Source organism: Oncorhynchus mykiss, chromosome 11, assembly GCF_057628025.1.
Source record: "Oncorhynchus mykiss isolate SJ-2025 chromosome 11, ASM5762802v1, whole genome shotgun sequence".
Taxonomy (NCBI): Eukaryota; Metazoa; Chordata; class Actinopteri; order Salmoniformes; family Salmonidae; genus Oncorhynchus; species Oncorhynchus mykiss.
In genome coordinates, this window is record NC_143032.1 from 26,950,752 (window position 1) to 26,978,444 (window position 27,693).

Sequence of the window (27,693 nt, forward strand, 5' to 3'; positions counted from 1 at the left end):
TTTTTTTTCTTCTAGACATTTTTTTTTTTTTACGATAGAATTACCCCTATACCTTTTGCATGCCTTATCCACTTCCATTCATTTTTCGGTAAGTACCAGGTTACCTTCAGACTAAAGGTAACCTGGTATATGTACACACAGTACAACTATACATACAGTACAAAGATTTTTAAAAGTGACCCGAGTGGCACAGCCGTCTAGTGGCACAGCCGTCTAGCACCGCATTTCGTACTAGAGTCGTCACTACAGACCCGGTTTCGATTCCGGGCTGTATCACAACCAGCCCTGATTGGGAGTCCAATAGAGTGGCGCACAATTGGCCCAGCGTTGTCCGGTTTAGGGCTTGGCCCGGGTAGGCCGTCATTGTAAATAATAATTTGTTCTTAACTGACTTGCCTAGATAAATACAAATACAAAATGATCGTACATATCATGTTCACCGTAACAGAATATGGGCGTATCTGCATTTCATGTGGAGGCGGGGCTTAGTTTCAGCGGAGAGGACTGCGGACTTTTCTTCATCTAATTTTGAAAATAAAAATTATTCCCGGCAACGGGAATATACTGCCGGGAATATTATTGCCGGGAATAATTTTTATTTTCAAAATTAGATGAAGAAAAGTCCGCAGTCCTCTCCGCTGAAACTCATCCGCAGGTCATTCCTTATTCAGTTACTCCATTGAGAAAGAGAAAAATACAGTCTACGATTTAGTTGTATACAAGTGTTGGCGTATTTAATTAATATATATATATATATATATAAATTAAATACGCCAACACTTGTATACAACTAAATCGTAGACTGTATTTTTCTCTTTCTCAATGGAGTAACTGAATAAGGAATGACCTGCGGATGAGTAGTGAATTGACTGTGACTTTTCGCAGGAGGAGAAAGTAGCTCCCGTTGCCAACAAGACAATTGTTGCGGTGTCTACGCTGGGTAGCGGATCACGACGGGGATTCTGAAGAGGATACGTTTACTGTATGTATGTTGCCTCGGAAATAAATCACGCCGATAAGGTAAATATAATTGTATGAATCCTGTTTTTCATCCGTTCTTGATTACTCTCCAATACGTCTATGCATTTTCCACATGAGTGAAGGACTTGGATGATGAATATCTCAATGACAGTTCGACTTCTACTGAAGGGACTGGTATAACTCATGTCATGAAAACACCCCCTTCTAGAGGTCTTCATGGATCCACCTGTACCCGAATCCCCGGGACCCGAGCGGGTCCAGATCCAGAATGACAAATATTGTCAAGGGTCTGATCTAATATGATTGGGTATATGTCATTTTAACCAACTTCTCCGGAAGGACCCGTACAGATCCGAACTTGACTGCTGCAGTAGAGAGAGAGAAAAGTGATGGGTGACTCTTTTTGAAATTATATTTTTGGTGAACGTCAGAACCGAATCGCATTGGTGAAAGAACCGTTCATTTTTTTTGCGTGCTGCTTATTAAGCTCTAAACAAAATAATGATCTAAAGAGGGTGAATCCTCCGCAGAAACAATAGACAACAGGGAGAGCGCACCAATCTGGTCCACAGTGATTTCTTTCTGTGCGTAAAAGAAATGTGCATGCCATTTAATCATTTGGCCAGGTAAATATGCATTTGAGCATGCATTTCACAATCTGACATAATGGTAGCCTTTTTAGCTTTACATTGGGGCTTAAAAATGGTTGTCAAGGTTCTAGGTCGATTCTTAAGCATTTTGAGAGAAGAGCTGTTAAGCATTTTGATGGAAGAGCTGTTTGGGAGCCAAATGAGCTAGCTCTTTTACGTAAACGAAGCCAAACGAGCCGGAACACCGAAAATATTCAGAATGCGCATTGCTGAGAGCGGCAATAGGCTACGCCGCCGTGTGTGGCAAAAGTTAGGAGATATCTCATCAATGGAAGATGGAATTAAAAGTTAAAGGAGGAGGATAGGCTACAACGACCAAGAGCCAACAGGTAGACTTCTACTTAATATTCTGGAGTAGCCTCAATTAACTAGCTTCTCCCAGTTTGATGCAGTCATGACAGGTACTATGTAATCATATTGGATGATAGTCACAGTAGTAGCCTACACACACAGCACGGCCCTGCTAGAGCGTCGCCACGTTCTACCTCTTCTCTTTCGCGCTTGATCAGCTATGGTTAATAAAGTAGTCTATCTAAAAAAATAACCTTTCTGCAGCTTCCCTCACTCGGATCGGACTTGGTCCAGCCAGGTCTATACGGAACGGCTATATCCGTTCGGAACGGGTCTCTATATTTAAAACATCTATTTATGCATATTAGCTCCGGATGGGAAAGCCCCAGGTCAATTTCGGACCGGTGAAGGCCTCTTCCTCGCTTACCACCCAATGTAACACTCCCATTCTAATGTAAAACAAAACAAAAAAACACACGCACACAATTAAAGCTGCAATGTGTCATTTATTTTGCGACCCAACAAAATTCACATAGAAATGCGTGTTATAAATCTGTCATTCTCTTTGAAAGCAAGTGTAAGAAGCGGTATATCTGTCCTAAGATAGCTATTTCTATGCTTCCCATTCTTAAGTGTCTTTTAGCGTATTTTACTTTTTACCTACTGGAAATACAATATTTTTGGTTATGTAAAATTATATTTCACAGCGGTTTACATGGTACATCTTTTTCTGTACACTATACTTACTTGTTTTGTCACTAGCAGAAATTAGGAAAACTATTCGAATTTTTGCAAATAAGAAATGGCGAAGCGATTTCTGCATAGTGCATCTTTCACTCAAAATAATGTTTACGACCACAAATAACAATTACTGTAGCGACCCTGTGTTTATAAACGTGGATATCGACTTTGCCACTTCAGTATGCTTTTATGGCACCGTAGATGCCACGCAATGGCACAGGCCATAAGGTTGAGGGTTTGCTGACCATCACGGACGAGCTCACTCTCCCTGCCTGTTTCATTGAGAAGGGTGCAACTGCAGCGCGCAATTTGGGGCGTTCCTGCATATGGACATTCCTGCATCTGCAGGAACCCCTCTTTATACTTCTATTTGTCCATTGTTAAACTATGACTCCAGTATATAGGCAGGGGGCAGAGGTGCAAGCATGAAGATGACATGCTCGGGGTCGTTCATGCACAAACCAATGGTGTGCTCGAGGTGAGGTGGGGGTTCATGCAGGAACCAATGGGATGCTCGAGGGCTGCAGTTGCACACTTTTGGTTTCATTAGACCTACACTATGATCAGAGCTGGCTGCAGACAATGATCAGCTAGGGGGAAATCAGATTTTCAACATTTTGATGTCATATTTATAATTATATAAAATATATTTAATGAATTTTCCAACAACAGGTTTATGTGCCAATTCACCCCACATCCAATAAACTAAGCATACCAACTTTGGGCACTTCAATATCATGGTTTGCGTTTTCAACACCACAATAAATAGAAGACAGACAGAAAATACTTCCCTCCCTACCTTGTAGGCCTACCCACTATCGAAGGCTTGGCTTGACAATCCCTGAATGTCATTCATCTTTCTGGTGTTTTGTAACAGATGTCTCTTTCCATTCATCAAATGTCCGCTGCACAGTTTGGATTGAATAATTGATTACATTTGTCAGTTAAAAAAAAAAAACGGATTCACACGGCACAAAGACTTTTAAAAGTGACCGGGATTGCACAATAAAGCCGGGGACTTATTTCCATTGTGGTCCCTATTTTCTTTACATACAGTCATACAGATACAGAGATACAGACAAAAATAGGTTCCACTGTTCACACATTAGCCAGCTTTTGACATTCTTTTTAAAAGTGGTTATGTTTGGCTTTGAGTTGCTGTGGTAGTTTGTTCCACTCAACAGCGCCAAGATATATAAAAATGTGTTCATACCAGATAGATTCTCATATTTAAAACAGAGAATATTAGAGTCTCTGGCTCTGGTGTTATGCTGGTGGACATCTTTAAGAAATGTAAAATAGTTGGATAGGTACCTTGGGCTGAGTCCATGATAATTCTGTGGACCAAATCATGTTGAAGTAATGCTATCCTTTTTTTCCCCATAGATAGCCAGCCTAGCTGCTTAAAACGCTCAACCTCCAGATGAGTATGAGGGGGAAGTTTACGTACAATTCTTACAAGCTGTCACGCCCTGACCATAGAGAGCCTTTTTATTCTCTATTTTGGTTAGGTCGGGGTGTGACTAGGGTGGGTAATCTAGGTTGTTTTATTTCTATGTTGGCCTGGTATGGTTCCCAATCAGAGGCAACTGTTTAGCGTTGTCTCTGATTGGGGATCATATTTAGGCAGCCATTCCCCCACTGTGTTTTGTGGGGTCTTGTTTATGTGTAGTTGCCGGTGAGCACTCCATAGCGTCACGTATCGTTTGCTTTTTATTGTTTTGTGCCTTTCACGTCAATAAATATGTGGAACCCATATCACGCTGCGCCTTGGTCCGAATGTTATTTTGACGATCGTGACACAAGCTTGTTTTGGCTGGTCCGCAGCTTATTCTTTAGACGTTTGGGGCTGCTGGTGAACCATGATGTGCAGCCATAATCAAAGTGACACTGGACTAGCACACTTGCCAGAGTCTTGAGGGTGTCTTTAGCTATTGGCGATAGATGTTCATGTTAATATTGTAAAATCTGCATAAAAACAATAAGTGCACTTCTCCCGAAGTCGGTCCCTCTCCTTGTTCGGGCGGCGATCCACTTTTCATTTTCCATTTGTTTTGTCTTGTGTCTTTACACACCTGGCTTCACTCAACCAAATGACTTGTTTATTATTTAACCATCTGTTCCCATGTTTATTTTGTGAGTGATTGTTTTTTGTAATTCGGTCCGTGATTGTAGGCTATCATTGTTGCCTTATATATTTTTAATTTTTTGAGTAAAGTACTTTGATTACTCATATCTACTGTCCTGCGCCTGACTCCCTACACCAGCTACACATAGGACCATTACAGGTTTCCATCGCATTTTCAAGTCTAGGCCTACTAATTGTTTTGTCATTGAAAATGTTGCGTCGGTATAGAGAATGTGCCCACTCTGGTAATGGCACGTGCCCTCTAGCCAACAGCTCACAGATACAGTAAGGGTAAATGCCTACATGAGATTATTATGGACAAAAGTTCAAATTTTACTTGTTAAAGCATCAATCATCATGTCACCAGAATAAGACCCTCGATATTTATTGAAAGGAACATCATCACCATGCACTTTCACCACCCTGTGAAGTTCATCATAACACAACATATCATCGTGTGACTTCAAGTTTACTTCGATATTCGATATGATGGTTATTATATCAATATTTGCGCACAAAAGCGGTTCCAACGCTATTTTATGTGTGGTATGATTGCTAGTTAGCCTATTGCGGATCTGAAAAAATGATCCACCAACCACTATTGTGTTAGGGCGGCAGATTGCCTAGCGGTTAGAGCGTTGGACCAAAAGTTAGCATACGGAAAAGTGTAGTGCACCAGGGAAGTACCAAAACACCTTGATATAGGGGCAAGTGCATTCAAACAGGTGGGGAAATTTGGTTAGGATGGAAGAGAATGTATAGTAGAAGGCCTGCAAAAGAGCAAATGTAAATCAAGGGAAAAAACACTGTGCCCAATAAAAAAAACACACAACCCTCCCCAAAGCCAAAAAAAGTTAGGCAACCCTCCCTTATTTTGGACACGCCCACCCCAGTACATTTCTAACTGTCCCTTATCCAGATTTCTAGTTTTTCACAGACAGAGACAGTAGGATCTTGGCAGTCTTCGAACGTGGACCAGAATAAATATTTTGAGTGGAGAGGAGAGGGAATATTTGTTCCAGATGGATCTCAATCTGTCTTCTTTTTGAGCGTTGATGGAAAGGTTGAGTGTTCATAATCACTAATACAGATAAATATTGTTTGGGACAAGATATTGTTGTTAAATAGTGTTCCCGAACTTCATTTAATCTGACAATTTTGCGTTATTTTTCCTATTCAACAACAAACATGTAATTGTCATGTTTCCTGTAATCTTGATGTTGGACGTTTTTGTACATGCATTGCCTAGGTTACCTTGCTTGAGACCCTACAGTGGGCTCAACTCTAGGGCCACAGATCTATAATAGATAATATACACTATAATTGTTCACGTTTGAGGTATGAAGAAATCAGCTTCTTAGAATCTTATACAAGTTGGTCTCTGTCAAATTGACAATAAGGATGCTATGGACTAAAAACATGCAGCTGCTTCTGTTTATGGTCATCATCACGTTATCTAATGTGTGGTGGTATTGATCCTTGAGGGAGAGGTTTGTGTGTGTGGGGGGGGGGGGGGGGGGGAGTAAACGTCTTGATGATATGTGTTGGCGTCATGACCTAAAGATAACATCAGGGCTAGGTGTGTCCCAAAGAACAACACAGCCTCTCTCCCTCCCTCTCAAATCAAATTGAATTTTAGTATTGGTAGCCATTTGATTAGGTGTTCAGGAGTCTTATAGGGAGTAGAAACTGTTTAGAAGCCTCTTGGACCTAGACTTGGCGCTCTGGTACCGAGTACAGGAGGGGACTGAGCACGCACCCCTGAGGGGCCCCTGTGTTGAGGATCAGCGTGGCGGATGTGTTGTTACTTACCCTTACCACCTGGGGGCGGCCCATCAGAAAGTCCACGATCCAGTTGCAGAGGGAGGTGTTTAGTCCTAGGGTTCTTAGCATATTGATGAGCTTTGAAGTCACTATGGTGTTGAACGCTGAGCTGTAGTCAATGAATAGCATTCTCACATAGGTGTTCCTTTTGTCCAGGTGGGAAAGGGTGGTGTGGAGTGCAATAGAGATGACATCATCTGTGGATCTGTTGGGGCTGTAGTCAAATTGGAGTGGGTCTAGGGTTTCTGGGATAATGGTGTTGATGTGAGCCATGACCAGCCTTTCGAAGCACTTCATGGCTACAGACGTGAGTGCTACGGGTCGGTTGTCGTTATGGTGGTCTGCTTAAAACATGTTGGTATTACAGACTCGGACAGGGAGAGGTTGAAAATGTCAGTGAAGACACTTGCCAGTTGGTCAGCGCATGCTCACAGTACAAGTCCTGGAAATCCGTCTGGCCCTGCGGCCTTGTGAATGTTGAACTATTTAGAGGACTTGAGGACTTGTTAGGCGTCTGTTTCTCAAACTAGACACTCTAATGTACTTGTCCTCTTGCTTAGTTGTGCACCGGGGCCTCCCTCTCCTCTTTCTATTCTGGTTAGAGCCAGTTTGCGCAGTTCTGTGAAGGGAGTAGTACACAGCGTTGTACGATATCTTCAATTTCTTGGCAATTTCTCGCATGGAATAGTCTTCATTTCTCAGAACAAGAATAAACTGACGAGTTTCAGAAAAAAGTTATTTGTTTCTGGCCATTTTGAGCCTGTAATCGAACCCACAAATGCTGATGCTCCAGATACTCAACTAGTCTAAAGAAGGCCAGTTTTATTGCTTATTTAAACAGAACAACAGTTTTCAGCTGCCCTAACATATTTGCAAAATGGTTTTCTTAAAATCAATTAGCCTTTTAAAATGATAAACTTGGATTAGCTAACACAACGTGCCATTGGAACACAGGAGTGATTGTTGCTGATTATTGGCCTCTGTACGCCTATGTAGATATTCCATTAAAAAATCTGCCATTTCCAGCTACAATAGTCATTTACAACATTAACAATGTCTACACTGTATTTCTGATCAATTTGATGACATTTTAATGGACAAAAAATGTGCTTTTCTTTAAAAAACGAGGGAATTTCTAAGTGACCTCAGAATCTTGAATGGTAGTGTATATATACACACAAATACATACATTTACACCTACAAAACGTACATATACTCATACAAAACTTTCAAAAAATATTACCCTCCAACCCAACCCCATTTGGAGAAAAGTAGTGAACAACAATGCTTAGGCCCGTATTTCCAGCTTATACATACTAAATACATTTTATGGACACAGTCTATTTTACTGCAGTTCTATTGTATTTGTTTTTACTCCTGTCCTTCCTCTATCCTCAACCTCTACCATCTATTTCTGATGTCCATCTGGTTTGATTTCTATTTGCCATATCTTTCAAACTGTCTTTCATGAAAGTTCTTAACCTTTACAGCTTTATTGGTATACGAAACTGATTCTTAAGTTAAGTTACTAATGGAGTTTAAGATGCAACTCCTTAAAAGCAATAATGTGTCTTCGATAGGGGTTAGACAGTACCAGTGTGTTGGTCTACATATCGTTCTGTCCACTAGTCCCATTCCCTCTGACAGTGGAGGACTTGAAGAACATTCCTGTCACCAGCTGCTAATCTTCATAGAATAGAAGCAGCCCTTTTGTTTTTCTAACTTGACCCCTCGCTGGCATTTTACAGGCATAGTTTCAGACATAATGGTTCCCTGGAACTCTGTGCTGGGCCAACAGAGGCTGTGGTTTTGGTTCTGTCCAGAGATCACAGATGTTTATTCTATCTGGGACAAAGGGTTTGCAGGGCCGTTTGTACAAATCGCTGTTGTGTGAAATTCAACTACTTTGCAGAAGGTTTTAGCGAAAGCAAAAGGCTGCCTTAATCTCTTCCTCTAAGACATTTGTGTCACGACTTCCTCCGAAGTCGGTCCCTCTCCTTGATTGGGCGACGTTGTGCGGTCAATGTCACCGGTCTTCTAGCCATCGCCGATCCACCTTTCATTTTCCATTTGTTTTGTCTTGTCTTCCCACACACCTGGTTCCAATTCCATTCATTACATGTTGTGTATTTAAACCTCTGTTCCCCCCATGTCCTTGTCCGGTATTGTTTATTGTAGTGCTTGTGCACGTTATGTCTGGTGTGCGTCGGGTTTTGGACCCATTCATTGATTGTTCTGGTTTTCGATGTTTTTTTATTATTAAACTGCACCGTTGGAAACACAGTTTTTTCTCTCCTGCGTCTGACTTTTCTGCCGCCAGTACGCACCCCTTACAATTTGTTTTGTCAACAACTCATCAATAACTGAATTATAGGCCGTCAGTCAGTCAGTCAGAGGCCCTAGTCCATCTGATCTAATCTGGGAGTTGAAGACTGGCTGTCTGTCCTGCTAGGCTCTATATAGAACATGATGGGACACACACACACACACACACACACACACACACACACACACACACACACACACACTAGGTAACAAGGAATGCTTCACTCAACACCATACAGTACTAACTGACAGAACTTTTTTCTCAACATGTACTGTGCTGAGAATGCACCAGCACTCTTTCTTACAAAAATTGTTTTACAAAACATACTCATACAAGCGACAACATTCAGACGTGCACAGCACCCTCAGGGCAGTAACTGTGTAGTGTTAGCTGTCATTGACAGGCCAGGGGTATATATTTTGGTAATTTGACATCTTCCCACCACTGTAAAATGGGGGAGAATTCCTCTTGAGCTTCCTCATCACTAGCCCTTCTATCCTTAATGTTAACCATGTGCATTGATGTTAGGACAGCATGCTGGTGATTAACAGTTCTGTGTTGGATGGATGGCCTCAGTAGAGAGACAATGCAGAGGATTGTCCTGTAGGCTACCAGCTGAAGTCTGCATCCCAAAGGAATAGGATGCCAATTAGGATGAGTCTCTACTCAACTCGCTAGGGTTGGTATGTCGTACTGAGACAGGAAGTTTCTAGTAAATTCTCCACATTGGTGCACTCTCAAACCCCTTCTCCACCTTAAGGGACTGTGTCATGGATGCTGTGCTTATCTCTTCTCCATTAGCGTAGTAGCATTGTCCCCTCCCCTCCCCCCATGTCTTCTGTTTAAGCTGTACCACTAAACATTGACGCTGATTTCTCTCTAGGCTGTAAACGGCCTGGTTATAATGGGAGGTAATAAACTATCTGATGGCAGGGAGGTCTGCTATTCTCAGTGTGTCACAGGATAACAGTCAGGAGCTAATTCAATAAAACAACCTCTCACATGGCATTCTTCTTCCTTCACTAGCCTGCAGTCCCCCCCCCCCCCCCCTCTCTCTCTCTCTCTCTCTCTCTCTCTCTCTCTCTCTCTCTCTCTCTCTCTCTCTCTCATTACCTCCTTCTCCATCACCCTCCCTCCTTCCCTCCCTACCTCCCTCCTGTAAATAGCCGAGCTAGGCTCTATAGGGTCAAAAGTCTTCCTGCAATGTATATCGATCCCCATCCGGTACACACACACAACCTTTGATGACTCAGGTCAATGAATCATTCTCCGTTTTACACTCAGTCAACCCTCCTTAACGACAGGGAGACTAAATACACTCTGACTTCCCTGGCTAAACGGACCATTAGAGAACCACAGCTTACATGGGACCATAAGGAGAGTAATGGCCCATGTCATGAGTTAATAAAGTTACTGATTATATCTATAATATATAGGCGTCCAGACCATGTGACCACCTGACCAGGAAGAACTCTAAGCCCTAAGGCTATATCAGTTAACTGGTCCTTTTTGTCAAGGGAAGGAGGAATGTATTCAATAGGTCACCATGCCTAATGGATTCTATGGTACTACATATGTAAATACATCCACAATGTCTGTCTTCTATGGTACAAGAAATGTAAACAAAAACACAGTATTCACCTCCATCTTTACTGTATCCCCACACATTTTATTTTTTTCAGATGGACCTGAAACTACTTCTGATTTCAACGTTGTTAGGATTCATTTGTTACAGCAGTGCTCAGCAAGGTAAGATTATTCTCCATCTTATCTCAAGTTTCTGATTTACTTACTGTAACTTCCACCTTGTTAGACCAAATCAACCCTCAACAGTAACACCTGCTGTAATGTAATGATGTCATTAGCCAGAAGAAGCAGCTCCACCTACACTGTAAACCCCAATACATTTTTACTCAAATACTTCAAGTAAGTTGATCTCAAAGTCAATGAAAAGTCATTATTTCTTGAAAATGTTTAAGTTGTCCTGACTCAACTAAACAAGGCAACAGTAAACGTGTCATCCCCCATGAATGATACAGCACCCCACTTTGAGCAAATTGAGATTGTGTGTGACTAACGCATTTCAGTTAATTACTATAGCTCCCGGTTTAGGCCAATCAGTGTAACTTTCTAGATGCCGTATCTCTGTAGCTAGACACGTCATCCACCAAAGTTTCATCAAAATCGGGCCAGTGCTGTCTGATGTGTTACAGATCCACAGCTCCCTTCCCGATTTCATCGTGGGGGACAATGAGAAGTCACATCAACTAAACGTTTTTATTTATGATAACAAAATCTACTGCAGGTAGATAAAAAAATATATGTATGTGTGTTTTTGCATGTACAGTGCATTCGGAAAGTATTCAGTCCCCTTGACTTTTTCCATGTTTTGTCACATTACAGCCTTATTCTAAAATGTATTAAATAGATATTTTTCTTAATTAATCTACACACAATACCCGATAATGACAAAGCAAAAAACTTTTACATTTTTTTTAACATTTTAGCAAATTTATTTAAAAACATAACTGAAATATCACATTTAAGTATTCAGGCCCTTTACCTCGTACTCTTTTTTTTTTTAGGCGTTAGATCAGCTTTAATATTGCAGATAGATTGTAGTTTCCATCAATGTAATTGTCTGCATAATTTCCAATCCCCCATATATTTTTGGGGTAAATATATTTATGCATATACATCCACATACCCACATATACAGTTGAAGTCGGAAGTTTACATACACTTAAGTTAGAGTCATTAAAACTCGTTCTTTAACCACTCCACAAATTTCTTGTTAACAAACTATAGTTTTTGGAAGTCGGTTAGGACATCTACTTTGTGCATGACACAAGTAATTTTTCCAACAATTGTTTACAAACAGATTATTTCACTTATAATTCACTGTATCACAATTCCAGTGGGTCAGAAGTATACATGCACTAAGTTGACTGTGCCTTTAAACAGCTTGGGAAATTCCAGAAATTGATGTCATGATTTTAGAAGCTTCTGATAAGCTAACTGACAACATTTGAATCAATTGGAGGTGTACCTGTGGATGTTTTTCCAGGCCTACCTTCAAACGCAGTGTCTCTTTGCTTGACATGGGAAAATCAAAAGAAATAGCCAAGACCTCAGAAAAACAATTGTAGACCTCAACAAGTCTGGTTCATCCTTGGGAGCAATTTCCAAATGCCTGAAGGTACCACGTTCATCTGTACAAACAATAGTACGCAAGTATTAACACCATGGGACCACGCAGCCTTCATACCGCTCAGGAAGGAGATGCGTTGTGTCTCCTAGAGATGAACGTACTGTGGTGCGAAAAGTGCTAATCAATCCCAGAACAACAGTAAAGGACCTTGTGAAGATGCTGGAGGAAACAGGTACAAAAGTATCTATATCCACAGTAAAACGAGTCCTATATCGACATAACCTGAAAGGCCACTCAGCAAGTAAGAAGCCAGTGCTCCAAAACCACCATAAACAAGCCAGACTATGGTTTGCAACTGGAGAAATGTCCTCTGGTCTAATGAAACAAAAATAGAACTGTTTGGCTATAATGTCCATCATTATGTTTGGAGGAAAAAGGGGGAAGCTTGCAAGCCGAAGAACACCATCCCAACCGTGAAGCACGGGAGTGGCAATATCATGTTGTGTGGATGTTTTGCTGCATGAGGGACTGGTGCACTTCACAAAATAGATGGCATCATGAGGCAGGAAAATTATGTGGATATATTGAAGCAACATCTCAAGACATCAGTCAGGAAGTTAAAGCTTGGTCGCAAATGGGTCTTTCAAATGGACAATGACGCCAATCATACTTCCAAAGTTGTGGCAAAACAACAAAGTCAAGGTATTGGAGTGGCCATCACAAAGCCCTGACCTCAATCATATAGAAAATGTGTGGGCAGAACTGAAAAAGTGTGTGCAAGCAAGGAGGCCTACAAACCTGACTCGGTTACACCTGCTCTGTCAGGAGGAATGGGCCAAAATTCACCCAACTTATTGTGGGAAGCTTGTGGTTCCAATCTTCTTGCATTTAAGAATGATGGAGATCACAGTGTTCTTGGGGATCTTGAATGCTGCAGAAATGTTTTGATACCCTTCCCCAGATCTGTGCCTCGACACAATCCTGTCTCTGAGCTCTACGGACAATTCCTTTGATCTCATGGCTTGGTTTTTGTTCTGACATGCACTTTCAACTGTGGGACCATATATAGACAGGTGTGTGCCTTTCCAAACATGTCCAATCAATTGAATTTACCACAGGTAGATTTCAATGATGTTGTAGAAACATCTCAAAGATGATCAATAGAAACAGGATGCACCTGAGCTCAATGTCGAGTCTCATAGCAAAGGGTGTGAATACTTGTGTAAATAAGGTATTTCTGTTTTTTATTTTTAATACATTTGCAAAATATTGTAAAAACCTGTTTTCACTTTGTCATTATAGGGCATTGTGTGTAGATTACTGAGAATATAAATAGATATATATTTTAGAATAAGACTGTAATGTAGAAAAACTCAAGGGGTCTGATTTCTTTCCGAAGGCACTCAAAATCACTTTAAGTAACTGTACTCAGATATATTAAGTGCAACAGGTTTCCTCAAAAGTTGTGTAATGACATCAAACTGGGGTTTACAGTGTATGTTTCTTTGAGCATTTCTTTGAGCATAGTAGTGAAGACATCATGCAACTATGGAACAGCGGAATATTCCATTCTGTCTCTGGCTCAATTTACTGTTCTCTCTGAGCCACACAGTTTTCCAAATTACACAATGTGTACACTCTGGCTTATTTCCTGGTTAGGTTTTAGGAGTCTATGATGAGTTTGAAAAGAAGCAATCTTTGTTTTTCCATTCCAGAAGGGAACGAGTGCATCAAGGCTATTGCTAAATCCTGTGGGGAGTGTATTCAAGTGGGAGCGAAATGTGGCTGGTGCATGGACCCAGTACGTGGATATGAATTTGCCAATAACATTGTTACTGCATTGATGCTACACAACCGTAATATCAACTGACTCAGCGTTACAACTTGCAGGTGTATGCAAATCATTGAAAGAATGATCTAAACTGTTCTTTGGAATTTTAAACACTAGTGTGTCAGGCAATATTGTTTGTAACCTTTATAACCTGCTTGGGAGAGTAGGAAATACATTTTCAGAAAATAAGGACCTTACAGTTTGGGTGGATTTCCTCTGAGTGCCATAATGCAATGTTTCATAATACTTATACCTCCTCTCTCCCAGGGGTTCCTGAAGCAGGGTGAGGCCACATCGACCCGCTGTGACGAGCTGGAGTCCCTGAGGAAGAGAGGTTGTAGCTCCACCAAGGTAGAGAACCCCCAAGGCAGCCAACGGCCCCTGAAGAACAAGGCTGTGACCAACCGCAACGAGGGAGCAGAGAATCTCAGAGCAGAGGACATCACACAGGTCCAGCCACAGAAACTCACCCTCAGCCTCAGATCGGGTAAAAACTTAAATGGAACTGCTATGTTTAATTGGGATGCATCCCAAATGGAGCCCGTTTCACTATTTAGTGCACTACTTTTGGGTTGGGTAGAAATTGGGTGCCATTAGGGATGTATTCTTAGTTAACTTTGCTTCAGCCAAAACATCTTGCTTGACAACCATTGTTGACGCAGCGTTGCTGGGGGTCTTTTTTCCTCCGTGGCCTTTCACTGTTATGTTGATTAGTTACAGTAGCCTCCATTTTCTTTGAGTGTTTTAGCTATTATTATTTGGAAGGAGTGTTCCTTATACTCTTTCATGTGAAGGCCAGCACCTTATTTGACAGGGAAGGTGCACATGAATCAAGATTTCAGTGTTCACATCAATGTAAATATGCCAGAGTTAGCAAGTCAGTAGTCCCCGGCTTAACCTTGCCCATTTGTCTGTGTACTGCAGGTGAACCCCAGTCTTTTAACCTGAAGTTCAAACGGGCCGAGGATTACCCCATTGACCTCTACTACCTGATGGACCTGTCCTACTCCATGAAGGACGATCTGGAAAACGCCAAGAACCTGGGAACACAGCTCATGCTGGAGATGTCAAAGATCACGTCTGATTTCAGAATCGGTGAGCTTGAGAATCAGCCTGCTTGTATGAGGATTGAGGATGTCCATATTTCTTTGAACCTCTTCTCCATTTTAAATTGATCTCTTCTGCTTTCAGTTCTGGTTGGGTGCATATTGCACCCATACAATGGGTGGGTCTAATCCTGAGTGCTGATTGGTTAAAACCGCATTCTAGCAGGTGTCTATTCCACAAGTTACCACGGGCTATGACTTTAAAATGACTATTTACTCTGTTCCATCTGACTGCACAATCCACTGTCTCATCAGCCCAGCCAGGCACTTTATAAACTTGATCTCCACTATGAAAAGCATCTAGACATTATCTCACATTTCTTTTAGACTAACATTTAGTTTTCATAGACCTTGCTGTCTGCCTCTCGGACATTTGCAACATTGTTTCAATATTCAAATTCCATCTCAAGCTGTCCCATAATTATGTACGTGTCGGGACGAGACAGACACAGGTAGCGTTTCTCAGCCAGTCAAAATCATGAATCAGCTTGCATCATTTTTATGGATATATATAAAGAAATGTAAATTGAAAAAAAGGTCAAACGAAAGTCTTTCCAGCTTCAGTTTAACGTGATTGTGTTAGCTGTGTTGTTGGCTAGCTCCTATGCCAGGAGAAATCACGCCTCATTATCTCATTGTTATGGTTGAATCCAAATAAATGTCACTAGAAAACAGCTTATGCAAATCCAGCAAGTTTGCTGTTATTCTGGATGCACTGTTTGACCATGACTGTAAGTTACCCGTAGTTGGCTAGCTAGAAAGCAAGGGATAAAAACGTTACCAGCCAGTATGGCAATGGAACATTAAGAACGAACGACTGGGTCGCATCCATACAGAACATAAAGACTGAACGACTGGATCAACGACCAGCCGGTTTAGGTAGCAACCCTAGATTTGTGTCTGGACTAGATCTTGTGGAAGGGTGACAGTACGAATGAATTCATAAAAAAAAAAACATTTTTAATGAAGATCTGTCAATCATTATTTGAATATGTTGGTAACCCCTGGTATAAAAGTGATGATGCCCTCAAAGCCGGTGTTGAGAGGATATATTGCCAATAACAACACCCGTGCCAATATATCCTCCAAACACCATTGTACTACAATACCCATAATGCCCATAAAGATTTCCGGTTTGATCTTAGTATAGACGTTTTGAAGCTAACAAATTGGTGTCCCGTCTCCCTAAAAATACAGTTTATGTATGGGATGGATCTCTTCTTCTTCTTCTTCTAGGTTTTGGTTCCTTTGTAGAGAAGAAGTTGCTGAACCCCTGTACTGGGGACCAGAACTGCACCAGTCCCTTCAGCTATAAGAACCTCCTGACGCTGACCAGAAATGGACAGGAGTTTAACACCCTGGTTGGTCAACAGCAGATCGATGGAAACCTGGACTCACCAGAGGGAGGCTTCGATGCCATCATGCAAGTGGCTGTGTGTGGTGTAAGTAATATGTTTTATATCATATTTAGGGATAGTTTCCCGGACATAGATCAAGCCTAGTCCAGGACTGAAAATAATTCTCCATTGAGCTTAGTTTATACTCCAGGACTAGGCTTGATATCTATCCAGAAATCCAGCCCATAAAGTTCCAATAATACTTTTATCAGGGCTTTATATTGCCTTTCTCATGGTACCAGACCTCAAGACCCTACTTTCATTTTAGAATGGCTGGAGTCAAGGCTTAATTTGTATATGCTTAGAGAAGTCCTTTTTATAAATGTTTGAAAGTTAATTCACTCTAGGGCGCTAAACTGCTATTTTAAGAGGGTAACCTTTCACATAGTTGTTCATAGTTTTTGATATATACTTCCTGAATCTTTTGTAAGTCTTGTAATTTTGTTCTCTGGTATTTCTGTAGGCTGTGTCCATTTTCTGTATGTGGTTAATTTGTACATGTTTTAATAGTCCTCCCTCCCTTCCCCAGGAGCACATTGGCTGGAGGAACGTCACCCGTCTGCTGGTGTTCTCCACTGACGCTGGCTTCCACTTTGCTGGAGACGGGAAACTGGGAGGAATAGTTTTGCCCAACGATGGGAAATGTCACCTGGAGAACAACATGTACACAGTGAGCCACTACTATGTATGTATGGTAATATACTATGTACATGTAATGTAATAATGCATTAATGCATTAATAATGTATTATTGTAATGCACTATGTAGTATAATAATACACTATGTAGTATAATAATGCACTGTGTATTATAGTAATTTACTATGTAGTATAATAATACACTATGTAGAATAATAATGCACTATGCATTATATGCATTATAGTAATACACTATGCAGTATAATAATGCACTATGTATTATAGTAATGCACTATGTAGTATAATAATGCACTATGTAGTATAATAATGCACTATGTAGTATAATAATACACTATGTAGTATAGTAATTTTATTTTTTTTATTTTACCTTTATTTAACCAGGCAAGTCAGTTAAGAACAAATTCTTATTTTCAATGACGGCCTGGGAACAGTGGGTTAACTGCCTGTTCAGGGGCAGAACGACAGTCAGCTCGGGGGTTTGAACTCACAACCTTCCGGTTACTAGTCCAACGCTCTAACCACTAGGCTACCCTGCCGCACTATGCAGTATAGTAATGCAATATGTAGTATACTATTACACTATGTATTATAGTAATGCACTATGTAGTATAATAATGCATTATAGCAATACACTATGGAGTATAATAATACACTATGGAGTATAATAATACACTATGTAGTATAATCATGCACTCCTATGTACTGTATGTATTGTGACTTTTCTTTCTAGTCTTCTGTGTGGTCTGTATTTTGAATTTGACAAGATTTGAAGGGAATGGGCTACTTGCCCTTAGTGATGTCTTCAAAGGGCTTGCCTGATACCTGTACTTCCTCATTGTCTCCCTGTAACAGGACCACCCCTCCATCGCTCACCTGGTTCAGAAACTTAGCGACAACAACATCCAGACGATCTTTGCCGTCACAGAGGAGTTCCAGCCTGTTTACATGGTCAGTTGTGTGTGTGCGTGCGTGCGTGTTTGCGTGCGTGGACGTGTGTGTGGAAAACATTTTATTCTTATCAATTTCCTGTGCTTGTCTGTTGTAGGTTAGAAGAAGCCCAACTCTTTGAAGAGCAGCATCTGCTCCTTGTTACCAGTAGCATCTCTTTGGATCTCTGGTTGTTCCCCAAATGGCACCATGTTCCATAAAAAGTGAACTACTTTTGATGAGATCCCTATGGGCCCAGGTCAATAGTACTGCACTTTGTGGGGAATAGGTTTCCATTTGGGTAGCAGCCTTTGAATGTTCCCTGCTGCCCTCTAGTGCTTTTCAAGCCAATTAGAAGTCTGCCTGGAGTTCCGTAATGACCTTTTATCATATCCCCATCAGTCCAATGTTTGGACAATATTTGCAATCTGTCAACCTCTGTAGAATGGCGTTCTCATTTAGTTGATTACACAATGCGTCCCAAATGGCACCCTATTCCCGATATTAGTAGTGGATTATGTAGGGATTGAGTGCCATTTGGGACGCAGCCTTGGATCTCTGAATTTATAACCTCACAACACTTCAAAAAGTTGTAACTTTAGATTGACTTTACCACTATGTGATGCAGACCACAATCAAACTACTCAGCAATCTTAACGGGTCAGGCAAAACATGACAAAACTGTTTTGCTCTAGACTTTTCTGGTGAGTAGTTAGAGATTGACAGGATTCCAATTGACATACTAGTGATGATCATACTACATGATCATTTAGTGTATTGTGTTTTCTCTCTCAGGAGTTAAAGAATCTCATTCCTAAATCTGCAGTGGGGATACTCTCTGCTAACTCCAGCAACGTTATCAACCTCATTATTGATGCCTACAATGTAAGTATAGATTGGATTGGTTTAGTTACTGGAGAAGATGCACTTCTGCACACTATCTAACTTTCATCCTTAAAATAGTTGGCAAAACCATGCTGCTGCTACTGTTAAGTCATCACATTTCTCTTTCTGAACTGATCTTTCTATGGGAATAGTCAAAAATATGCATTTCTGCTTTTGTAAAACTGAAGCCTACTGAAAATGTTGTATATAGTGTACAAAGGGCTAATTGTTGTTCTTTGTGTGCTAGTCTCTTTCCTCAGAGGTGATTCTGGAGAACAGCAAGCTACCAGAGGGAGTGACCATAATGTATCAGTCACGCTGCAAGAACGGAGTGACTGGTGAGGGAGAGATGGGAAGAAAATGCTCCGATATCTCCATCGGTGACGAGGTGAGAAACCAAAACAACATGACATTGAATGTTTTCTATTCCAAATACATATGTATTTATTTTAGATTTTTTTTTAAATCTTTCTGGTTCAGTTATTTTAGCTTTCTGATCAAGTAAATATAATGTTTTCAGTATCTGTAGGTGTCTGAGTTGTCAAGGTCATTGTTTTTATTACAAAATGTGATTATTATGCCTTATGTGTGAATGCATCCCTTCATCCCTGATCTGTAGGTGTCTTTCACCATAAGCATCACAGCTAAGCAGTGTCCTAAAATGGGCAAACCAGAGACCATCAAGATCAAACCCCTAGGGTTCAATGAGGAGGTGGAGATCACTCTGAACTTCATCTGCGAGTGTGACTGTCACAAAGATGGCATTGAGAACAGTGACATCTGCCACAACGGCAACGGGACATATGAATGTGGAGCCTGCAGGTAAGGCACTTATGTTTCACTAGCAGAAGATCTTAACCCTTTATTCACCTTCCATATTGTAATAATTTCCATGGCATAGAGATACATCATGATATTTGATACCGTATATACAGTGCATTCGGAAAGTATTCAGACCCCTTTACTTTTCCACATTTTGTTACGTTACATCTTTATTCTAAAATGGATTACACATTTTTTCCCCCTCTTTAATCTACACACAATGCCCAATAATGACAAAGCAAAAACAGGTTTTTAGAAATGTTTTACATTCATTAAAACAAAAAAACAGATACCTTATTTACATTAGTATTTAGACCCATTGCTATGAGACACACAAAATTGAGCTCAGGTGCGCCCTGTTTCCATTGATCATCCTTGAGATGTTGACTGGACATGATTTGGAAAGGCACACACCTGTCTATATAAGGTCGCACAGTTGACAGTGCATGTCAGAGCAAAAACCAAACCATGAGGTGGAAGGAATTGTCCGTAGAGCCCCAAGACAGGATTAAGTCGAGGCACAGATCTGGGGAAGGGCACCAAAAACGTCCAGTGAAGGTCCCAAAGAACACAATGGACTCCATCATTCTTAAATGGAAGAAGATTGGAACCACCAAGACTTTTCCTATAGCTGGCCGCCCAGCCAAACTGAGCAATCGGGGAAGAAGGGCCTTGGTCATGGAGGTGACCAAGAACCCGATAGTCACTCTGACAGAGCTCCAGAGTTCACCTGTGGAGATGGGAGAACCATCCAGAAGGACAACCATCTCCGCAGCACTCCTCCAATCAGGCCTTTATGGTAGAGTGGCAAGACAGAAGCCACTCTTCAGTAAAAGGCACATGACAAGGCTTGGAGTTTACCAAAAGGCACCCAAAGGACTCTCAGACCATGAGAAACAAGATGATCTGGTCTGATGAAACCAAGATTGAACTATTTGGCCTGAATCCCAAACGTCACGTCTGGAGAAAACCTGGCAGCATCCCTTCGGTGAAGCATGGTGATGGCAGCATCATTCTGTGGGGATGTGTTTCAGCGGCAGGGACTGGGAGACTACTCAGAATCGAGGGAAAGATTAATGGAGAAGAGTTCAGAGAGATCTTTGAAATTATTATTACATTTACAAGAATGTCTAAAAACTGTTTTTTGGTTTTGTCATCATGGGGAATTGTGTGTAGATTGATGAGGGGGGAAAAACTATTGAATCCATTTTAGAATAAGACTGTAGTGTGGAAAAAGTCAAGGGAATACTTTCCGAATGCACTTTATAATGGGCCATTAGCATGTGACTGTTTGTATGTGAATATTTTTACATAGGCAGTCTTTTATGCAGTCCTCCCTTGTTGTTAATAACATTACATTTCCTTTATTATCTGTCAGGTGCAATGAGGGCCGTATTGGTAGACAGTGTGAGTGCAGCACCAACGAGGTGACCAGCGAAGACCTGGATAAGAGCTGCCGTAAAGACAGCGGTACAGACATCTGCAGCAACAACGGAGACTGTGTGTGTGGAACCTGTGAGTGCAAGAAGAGAGAGAACCCAGAGGAGCGCTACAGCGGGATGTTCTGCGAGTGTGACAACTTCAACTGTGACCGCTCCAACAACAAACTCTGTGGAGGTACGCGAGTTCAGTTCATTGGATGATCAATAAAGATTTAGCTTGCTGTGAAATGACGGTCAAGACCTGTGTTACATCTGAAGACCTGTGGAACATATTCCTCAGAACACAAACTACCTCTAGTGTTTGTGGCGTAATGGGTGATTTCCCAGTTAAATTAGAGATCAGTTGATAAAATCAGACATGGCCTTTTACGAAATTAGATTTCCCGTGTTCAATTTAGCTTAATTTCATCTCTAATCTAGAATATTATCTATAATATGAAATGATGTTTGAACTATAGAGGATCATCTCTGACCCTGTGTGTTGTGTTGTGGCAGGACATGGTCACTGTGAGTGCAGGGTGTGTATATGTGATGCCAACTGGATTGGCAGTGCCTGTGACTGTTCTCTGGACACCACGACCTGCCTGGCTTCCAACAAGCAGATCTGTAACGGACAAGGCACCTGTGAGTGTGGCACCTGCAGGTGTACTAACCCAAAGTTCCAGGGCCCCAGCTGTGAGATCTGTCCTACCTGTCCAGGGGTCTGCGCAGAACACAAGTGAGTTGAATAAAGGAATGAATTAATTGTATTTGTTTATTTTATTCTGTTTTAACTATGCAGAAAACAACAATATACAACGAGTTTATTTCCAAAATGCTCTTCATGCGTTTTTACATCAGAAATTATTCCTTATGTGTGTGTAAAATATTACTGTTCTCTGATGTTTTTATTCATAGATTTTAGATGAAAAATGTTATTTTTTTGTAAACCACAATGCAAAATGTATGCTTTAGTCTCCGGTCCTGTCTGTCCATTGTTTAGCATGAATGGAATGTTCGTATCCTGTATATTTGACTGCGATACATTGCATTCGGAAATTATTCAGGCCCCTTGACTTTTTCCGCATTTTGTTATGTTACAGCCTTATTCTAAAATTGATTAAATGTTTTTATTTCCTCATCAATCTACACACAATAATCCATAATGACAAAGTTTTTTTAGCACATTTATTGAAGATAAAAACTGAAATCTCACGTTTACGTAAGTATTCAGACGTTTTACTCAGTACTTTGTTGAAGTACCTTTGGCAGCGATTACAGCCTCAAGTCTTTTTGGGGATGATGCTACAAGCTTGACAAACCAATATTTGGGGAATTTCTCCCATTCTTCTCTGCAGATCCTCTCAAGCTCTGTCAGGTTGGATAGGGAGCATCGCTGCACAGCTATTTTCAGGTCTCTCCAGAGAGGTTTGATCAGGTTCAAGTCCGGGCTCCGACTGGGCCACTCAAGGACATTAAGAGACTTTTCCCGAAGCCACTCCTGTGTTTTATTGGCTGTGTGCTTAGGGTTGTTGTTCTGTTGGAAGGTGAACCTTAGTTTCAGTCTGAGGTCCTGAGCTCTCTGGAGCAGGTTTTCATCAAGGATCTCTCTGTACTTTGCTCCGTTCATCTTTCCCTCAATTCTGACTTGTCTCTGTGTCCCTGGCAAAAACATCCCCACGGCATGATGCTACCACCACCGTGCTTCACCAGGTTTCCTCCAGACGTGAAGCTTGGCATTCAGGCCAAAGAGATCAGTCTTGGTTTTATCTGACCAGAGAATCTTGATTCTCATGGTGTGAGTGCTTTGGGTGCTTTTTGTCAAACTCCAAGCAGGCTTTCATATGCCTTTTTACTGAGGAGTGGCTTCTGTCTGGCCACTCTACCATAAAGGCCTGATTGGTGGAGTAGTGCAGGGATGGTTGTCCTTATGGAAGGTTCTCCAATTTCCACAGTGGAACTCTGGAGCACTGCACCAATCAGGCCTTTATGTTAGAGTTGCCAGACGGAAGCCACTCCTCAGTAAAAGGCACATGCAGTGGGGTAACAAGTATTTGATACACTGCCGATTTTGCAGGTTTTCCTACTTACAAAGCATGTAGAGGTCTGTAATTTTTATCATAGGTACACTTCACTTAAAAAATCCAGAAAATCACATTGTATGATTTTTAAGTAATTCATTTGCAATTTATTGCATGACATAAGTATTTGATCACCTACCAACCAGTAAGAATTCCTGCTCTCACAGACCTGTTAGTTTTTCTTTAAGAAGCCCTCCTGTTCTCCACTCATTACCTGTATTAACTGCACCTGTTTGAACAAAAGACACCTGTCCACACACTCAATCAAACAGACTCCAACCTCTCCACAATGGCCAAGACCAAAGAGCTGTGTAAGGACATCAGGGATAAAATTGTAGACCTGCACAAGGCTGGGATGGGCTACAGGACAATAGGCAAGCAGCTTGGTGAGAAGACAACAACTTTGGCGCAATTATTAGAAAATGGAAGAAGTTCAAGATGACAGGAAGATCACGTCAGTGACTCAACCCACTCATGTGACGCACCCCTCCTAGGGACGCCATGGAAAAGCACCAGTAAGCCAGTGACTCAGCCCATGTAATAGGGTTAGAGGCAGAGAATCCCAGTGGAGAGAGGGGAACCGGCCAGGCAGAGACTGCAAGGGCGGTTCGTTGCTCCAGAGCCTTTCTCTTCACTCCTGGGCCAGACTAATCAATCATATGCTTGACTGAAGAGATGAGTCTTCAATAAAGACTTAAAGGTTGAGACCGAGTCTGCGTCTCTCACATGGGTAGGCAGACCATTCCATAAAAATGGAGCTCTATAGGAGAAAGCCCTGCCTCCAGCTGTTTGCTTAGAAATTCTAGGGACAATTAGGAGGCCTGCGTCTTGTGACCTTAGCGTACGTGTAGGTATGTACGGCAGGACCAAATTGGAAAGATAGGTAGGAGCAAGCCCATGTAATGCTTTGTAGGTTAGCAGTAAAACCTTGAAATCAGCCCTTGCCTTAACAGGAAGCCCATGTAGGGAGGTTAGTACTGGAGTAATATGATCAAATGTTTTGGTTCTAGTCAAGATTCTAGCAGCCGTATTTAGCACTAACTGAAGTTTATTTAGTGCTTTTTATTTAGCCGGAAAGTAGAGCATTGCAGTAGTCTAACCTAGAAGTAACAAAAGCATGGATTCATTTTTTTGCATCATTTTTGGACAGAAAGTTTCTGATTTTTGCAATGTTACGTAGATGGAAAAAAAGCTGTCCTTGAAACAGTCTTGATATGTTCATCAAAAGAGAAATCAGGGTCCAGAGTAATGCAGAGTTCCTTCACAGTTTTATTTTAGACAACTGTACAACCATCAAGATTAATTGTCAGATTCAACAGAAGATCTCTTTGTTTCTTGGGACCTAGAACAAGCATCTCTGTTTTGTCCGAGTTTAAAAGTAGAACGTTTTCAGCCATCCACTTCCTTATGTCTGAAACACAGGCTTCTAGCAAGGGCAATTTTGGTTTCATTGAAATGTAAAGCTGTGTGTCATCCACATAGCAGTGAAAGTTAATATTATGTTTTCAAATGACATCCCCAAGAGGTCAAATATATAGTGAACACAATAGTGGTCCTAAAACAGAACCTTGAGGAAAACCGAAATTTACAGTTGATTTGTCAGAGGACAAACCATTCACAGAGACAAATTGATATCTTTCCAACAGATAAGATCTAAACCAGGCCAGAACTTGTCCGTGTAGACCAATTTGGGTTTCCAATCTCTCCAAAAGAATGTGGTGATTGATGGTATCAAAAGCAGCACTAAGGTCTAGGAGCACGAGGACAGATGCAGAGCCTCGGTCTGACACCATTAAAAGGTAATTTACCACCTTCACAAGTGCAGTCTCAGTGCTATGATGTGTTCTGAAACCAGACTGAAGCATTTCGTATACATTGTTTGTCGTCAGGAAGGCAGTGAGTCTTTTTCAAAAATGTTTGAGAGGAATGGAAGATTTGATATAGGCTGATTGTTTTTTTTATTTTTTCTGGGTCCAAGTTTGGCTTTTTCAAGAGAGGCTTTATTACTGCCACTTTTAGTGATTTTGGTACACATCCGGTGGATAGAGAGCCGTTTATTATGTTCAACATAGGAGGGCCAAGCACAGGAAGCAGCTCTTTCAGTAGTTTAGTTGGAATAGGGTCCAGTATGCAGCTTGAAGGTTTAGAAGCCATGATTATTTTCAGCATTGTGTCAAGAGATATAGTACTAAAAGACTTGAGTGTCTCCCTTGATCCTAGGTCCTGGCAGAGTTGTGCAGACTCAGGACAACTGAGCTTTGGAGGAATACGCAGATTTAAAGAGGAGTCCTAAATTTGCTTTCTAATGATCATGATCTTTTCCTCAAAGAAGTTCATGAATTTATTACTGCTGAAGTGAAAGCCATCCTCTCTTGGGGAATGCTGCTTTTTAGTTAGCTTTGCGACAGTATAAAAAATACATTTTGGATTGTTCTTATTTTCCTCAATTAAGTTTGGAAAAATAGGATGATCGAGCAGCAGTGAGGGCTCTTCGATACTGCATGGGACTGTCTTTCCAAGCTAGTCGGAAGACTTCCAGTTTGGTGTGGCGCCATTTCCATTCCAATTTTCTGGAAGCTTGCTTCAGAGCTCGGGTATTTTCTGTATACCAGGGAGCTAGTTTCTTATGACCAATGTTTTTAGTTTTTAGGGTGCAACTGATTCTAGGGTATTGCGCTTGGTTAAATTGTGTTCCTCAGTTAGGTGGTTAACTGACTTTTGTCCTCTGACGTCCTTGGGAAGGCAGAGGGAGTCTGGAAGGGCATCAATGAATCTTTGGGTTGTCTGAGAATTTATAGCATGACTTTTGATGGTCCTTGGTTGGTGTCTGAGCAGATTATTTGTTGCGATTGCAAACGTAATAAAATGGTGGTAGTCCAGGATTGTGAGGAAAAACATTAACATTTATTCCATGGGACAAAACTAGGTCCAGAGTATGACTGTGGCAGTGAGTAGGTCCAGAGACATGTTGGACAAAACCCAACCCTGAGTCGATGATGGCTCCGAAAGCCTTTTGGAGTTGGTCTGTGGACTTTTCCATGTGAATATTAAAGTCACTAAAAATGTGAATATTATCTGCTATGACTACAAGGTCCGATAGGAAACCAGGGAACTCAGTGAGGAACGCTGTATATGGCCCAGGAGGCCTGTAAACAGTAGCTATAAAAAGTGATTGAGTAGGCTGCATAGATTCCATGACTAGAAGCTCAAAAGATGAAAACGTCGGGGGGGTGTTTTGTAAATTGAAATTTGCTATCGTAAATGTTAGCAACACCTCCGCCTTTGCGGGATGCATGGGGGATATTGTCACTAGTGTAACCAGGAGGTGAGGCCTCATTTAACACAGTAAATTCATCAGGCTTATGCCATGTTTCAGTCAGGCCAATCACATCAAGATTATGATCAGTGATTAGTTCATTGACTATAACTGCCTTTGAAGTGAGGGATCTAACATTAAGTAGCCCTATTTTGAGATGTGAGGTATCACATTCTCTTTCAATAATGGCAGGAATGGAGGAGGTCTTTATTCTAGTGAGATTGCTAAGGCGAACACCGCCATGTGCTCAACCTAGGTCGAGGCACAGACACGGTCTCAATGGGGATAGCTGAGCTGACTACACTGTGCTAGTGCAGACACCACTGCACGCGGGCAGGCTGGCTAACAGCCTGGTTAAACAAACACATGGTTGTCATTGATCAACCCTGTGCCATGATTAGATAGTGAAAATACACACCAATCTCTTTCAGAATTTCTGAAAACAATAAAAGCTACTTTACCAACATTTCTGAAAATGTACTGTGTATATATAGCAATTTGGATTGAAACTCTTCATATGCTGTATTTGTCAAACCCTGATCTGTTTCACCTGTCTTGTGCTTGTCTCCACCCCCCACCAAGTGTGCTATTTTTCCCCATTATCCCCTGTGTGTTTATACCTGCGTTTTCTGTTTGTCTGTTGCCAGTCTGCCTTGTTTTGTCAGCTCTTACCAGCGTGTTTCCCATTTCTCCTGTTCACAAGTTCTTGTTTTCTAGTCTTCCCCGTTCCGACCTTTCTGCCTGCCCTGAACCTGCCTGTCGGTCTGTCCCTTTTTGACTCTGCCTTGGACTACGAACCTCTGCCTGCCCTCGACCTGTCCTTTTGCCTGTCCCTTGGTGGTCCTAAGTCATGATAGTATTTCCTTCTGGGAATGTTATTGGTGGATTACATAAAGGTTTGTTGTGATGGTTGAAATGAATTCTGCTTTTTATTTTTGTTAATTTGAGGGACCGGTTCCTTGTCTCTTTCCTCAGCCTGAGTTTAATGCCTCTTAACCTTTTAAAGTAGGCATAAAGAGATGTCTTCCTTTATCCGTCTTAACCTCAATTATTATTTTGACCTTTGTTTACTTTCTTCTGATAATTCCAAGATAGGGGACCAATGAAAAATCTAGACACAACTGTGATATCTAAAACCAGTAGTGGTGGCAAGGGTA

At 41.3% G+C, this 27,693-nt stretch overlaps 1 protein-coding gene across 1 annotated transcript in view; it reads left to right on the top strand.

Moving 5' to 3' along the window:
* The first annotated feature begins 690 nt into the window (after nucleotides 1-690).
* LOC118936350 (integrin beta-1) overlaps nucleotides 691-27,693 on the top strand; it is a 33,971-nt gene continuing 6,968 nt past the window's right edge. The window contains exons 1-13 of the mRNA XM_090189797.1: nucleotides 691-1,020; nucleotides 10,624-10,690; nucleotides 13,808-13,893; nucleotides 14,191-14,410; nucleotides 14,848-15,018; nucleotides 16,266-16,471; nucleotides 16,956-17,111; nucleotides 17,937-18,032; nucleotides 18,807-18,896; nucleotides 19,144-19,284; nucleotides 19,516-19,718; nucleotides 21,097-21,335; nucleotides 21,656-21,878. Coding sequence (XP_090045923.1) covers nucleotides 985-1,020; nucleotides 10,624-10,690; nucleotides 13,808-13,893; nucleotides 14,191-14,410; nucleotides 14,848-15,018; nucleotides 16,266-16,471; nucleotides 16,956-17,111; nucleotides 17,937-18,032; nucleotides 18,807-18,896; nucleotides 19,144-19,284; nucleotides 19,516-19,718; nucleotides 21,097-21,335; nucleotides 21,656-21,878 — 1,934 coding nt within the window. The 5' untranslated portion in view covers nucleotides 691-984. The remainder of the gene's footprint in view (nucleotides 1,021-10,623; nucleotides 10,691-13,807; nucleotides 13,894-14,190; nucleotides 14,411-14,847; nucleotides 15,019-16,265; nucleotides 16,472-16,955; nucleotides 17,112-17,936; nucleotides 18,033-18,806; nucleotides 18,897-19,143; nucleotides 19,285-19,515; nucleotides 19,719-21,096; nucleotides 21,336-21,655; nucleotides 21,879-27,693) is intronic.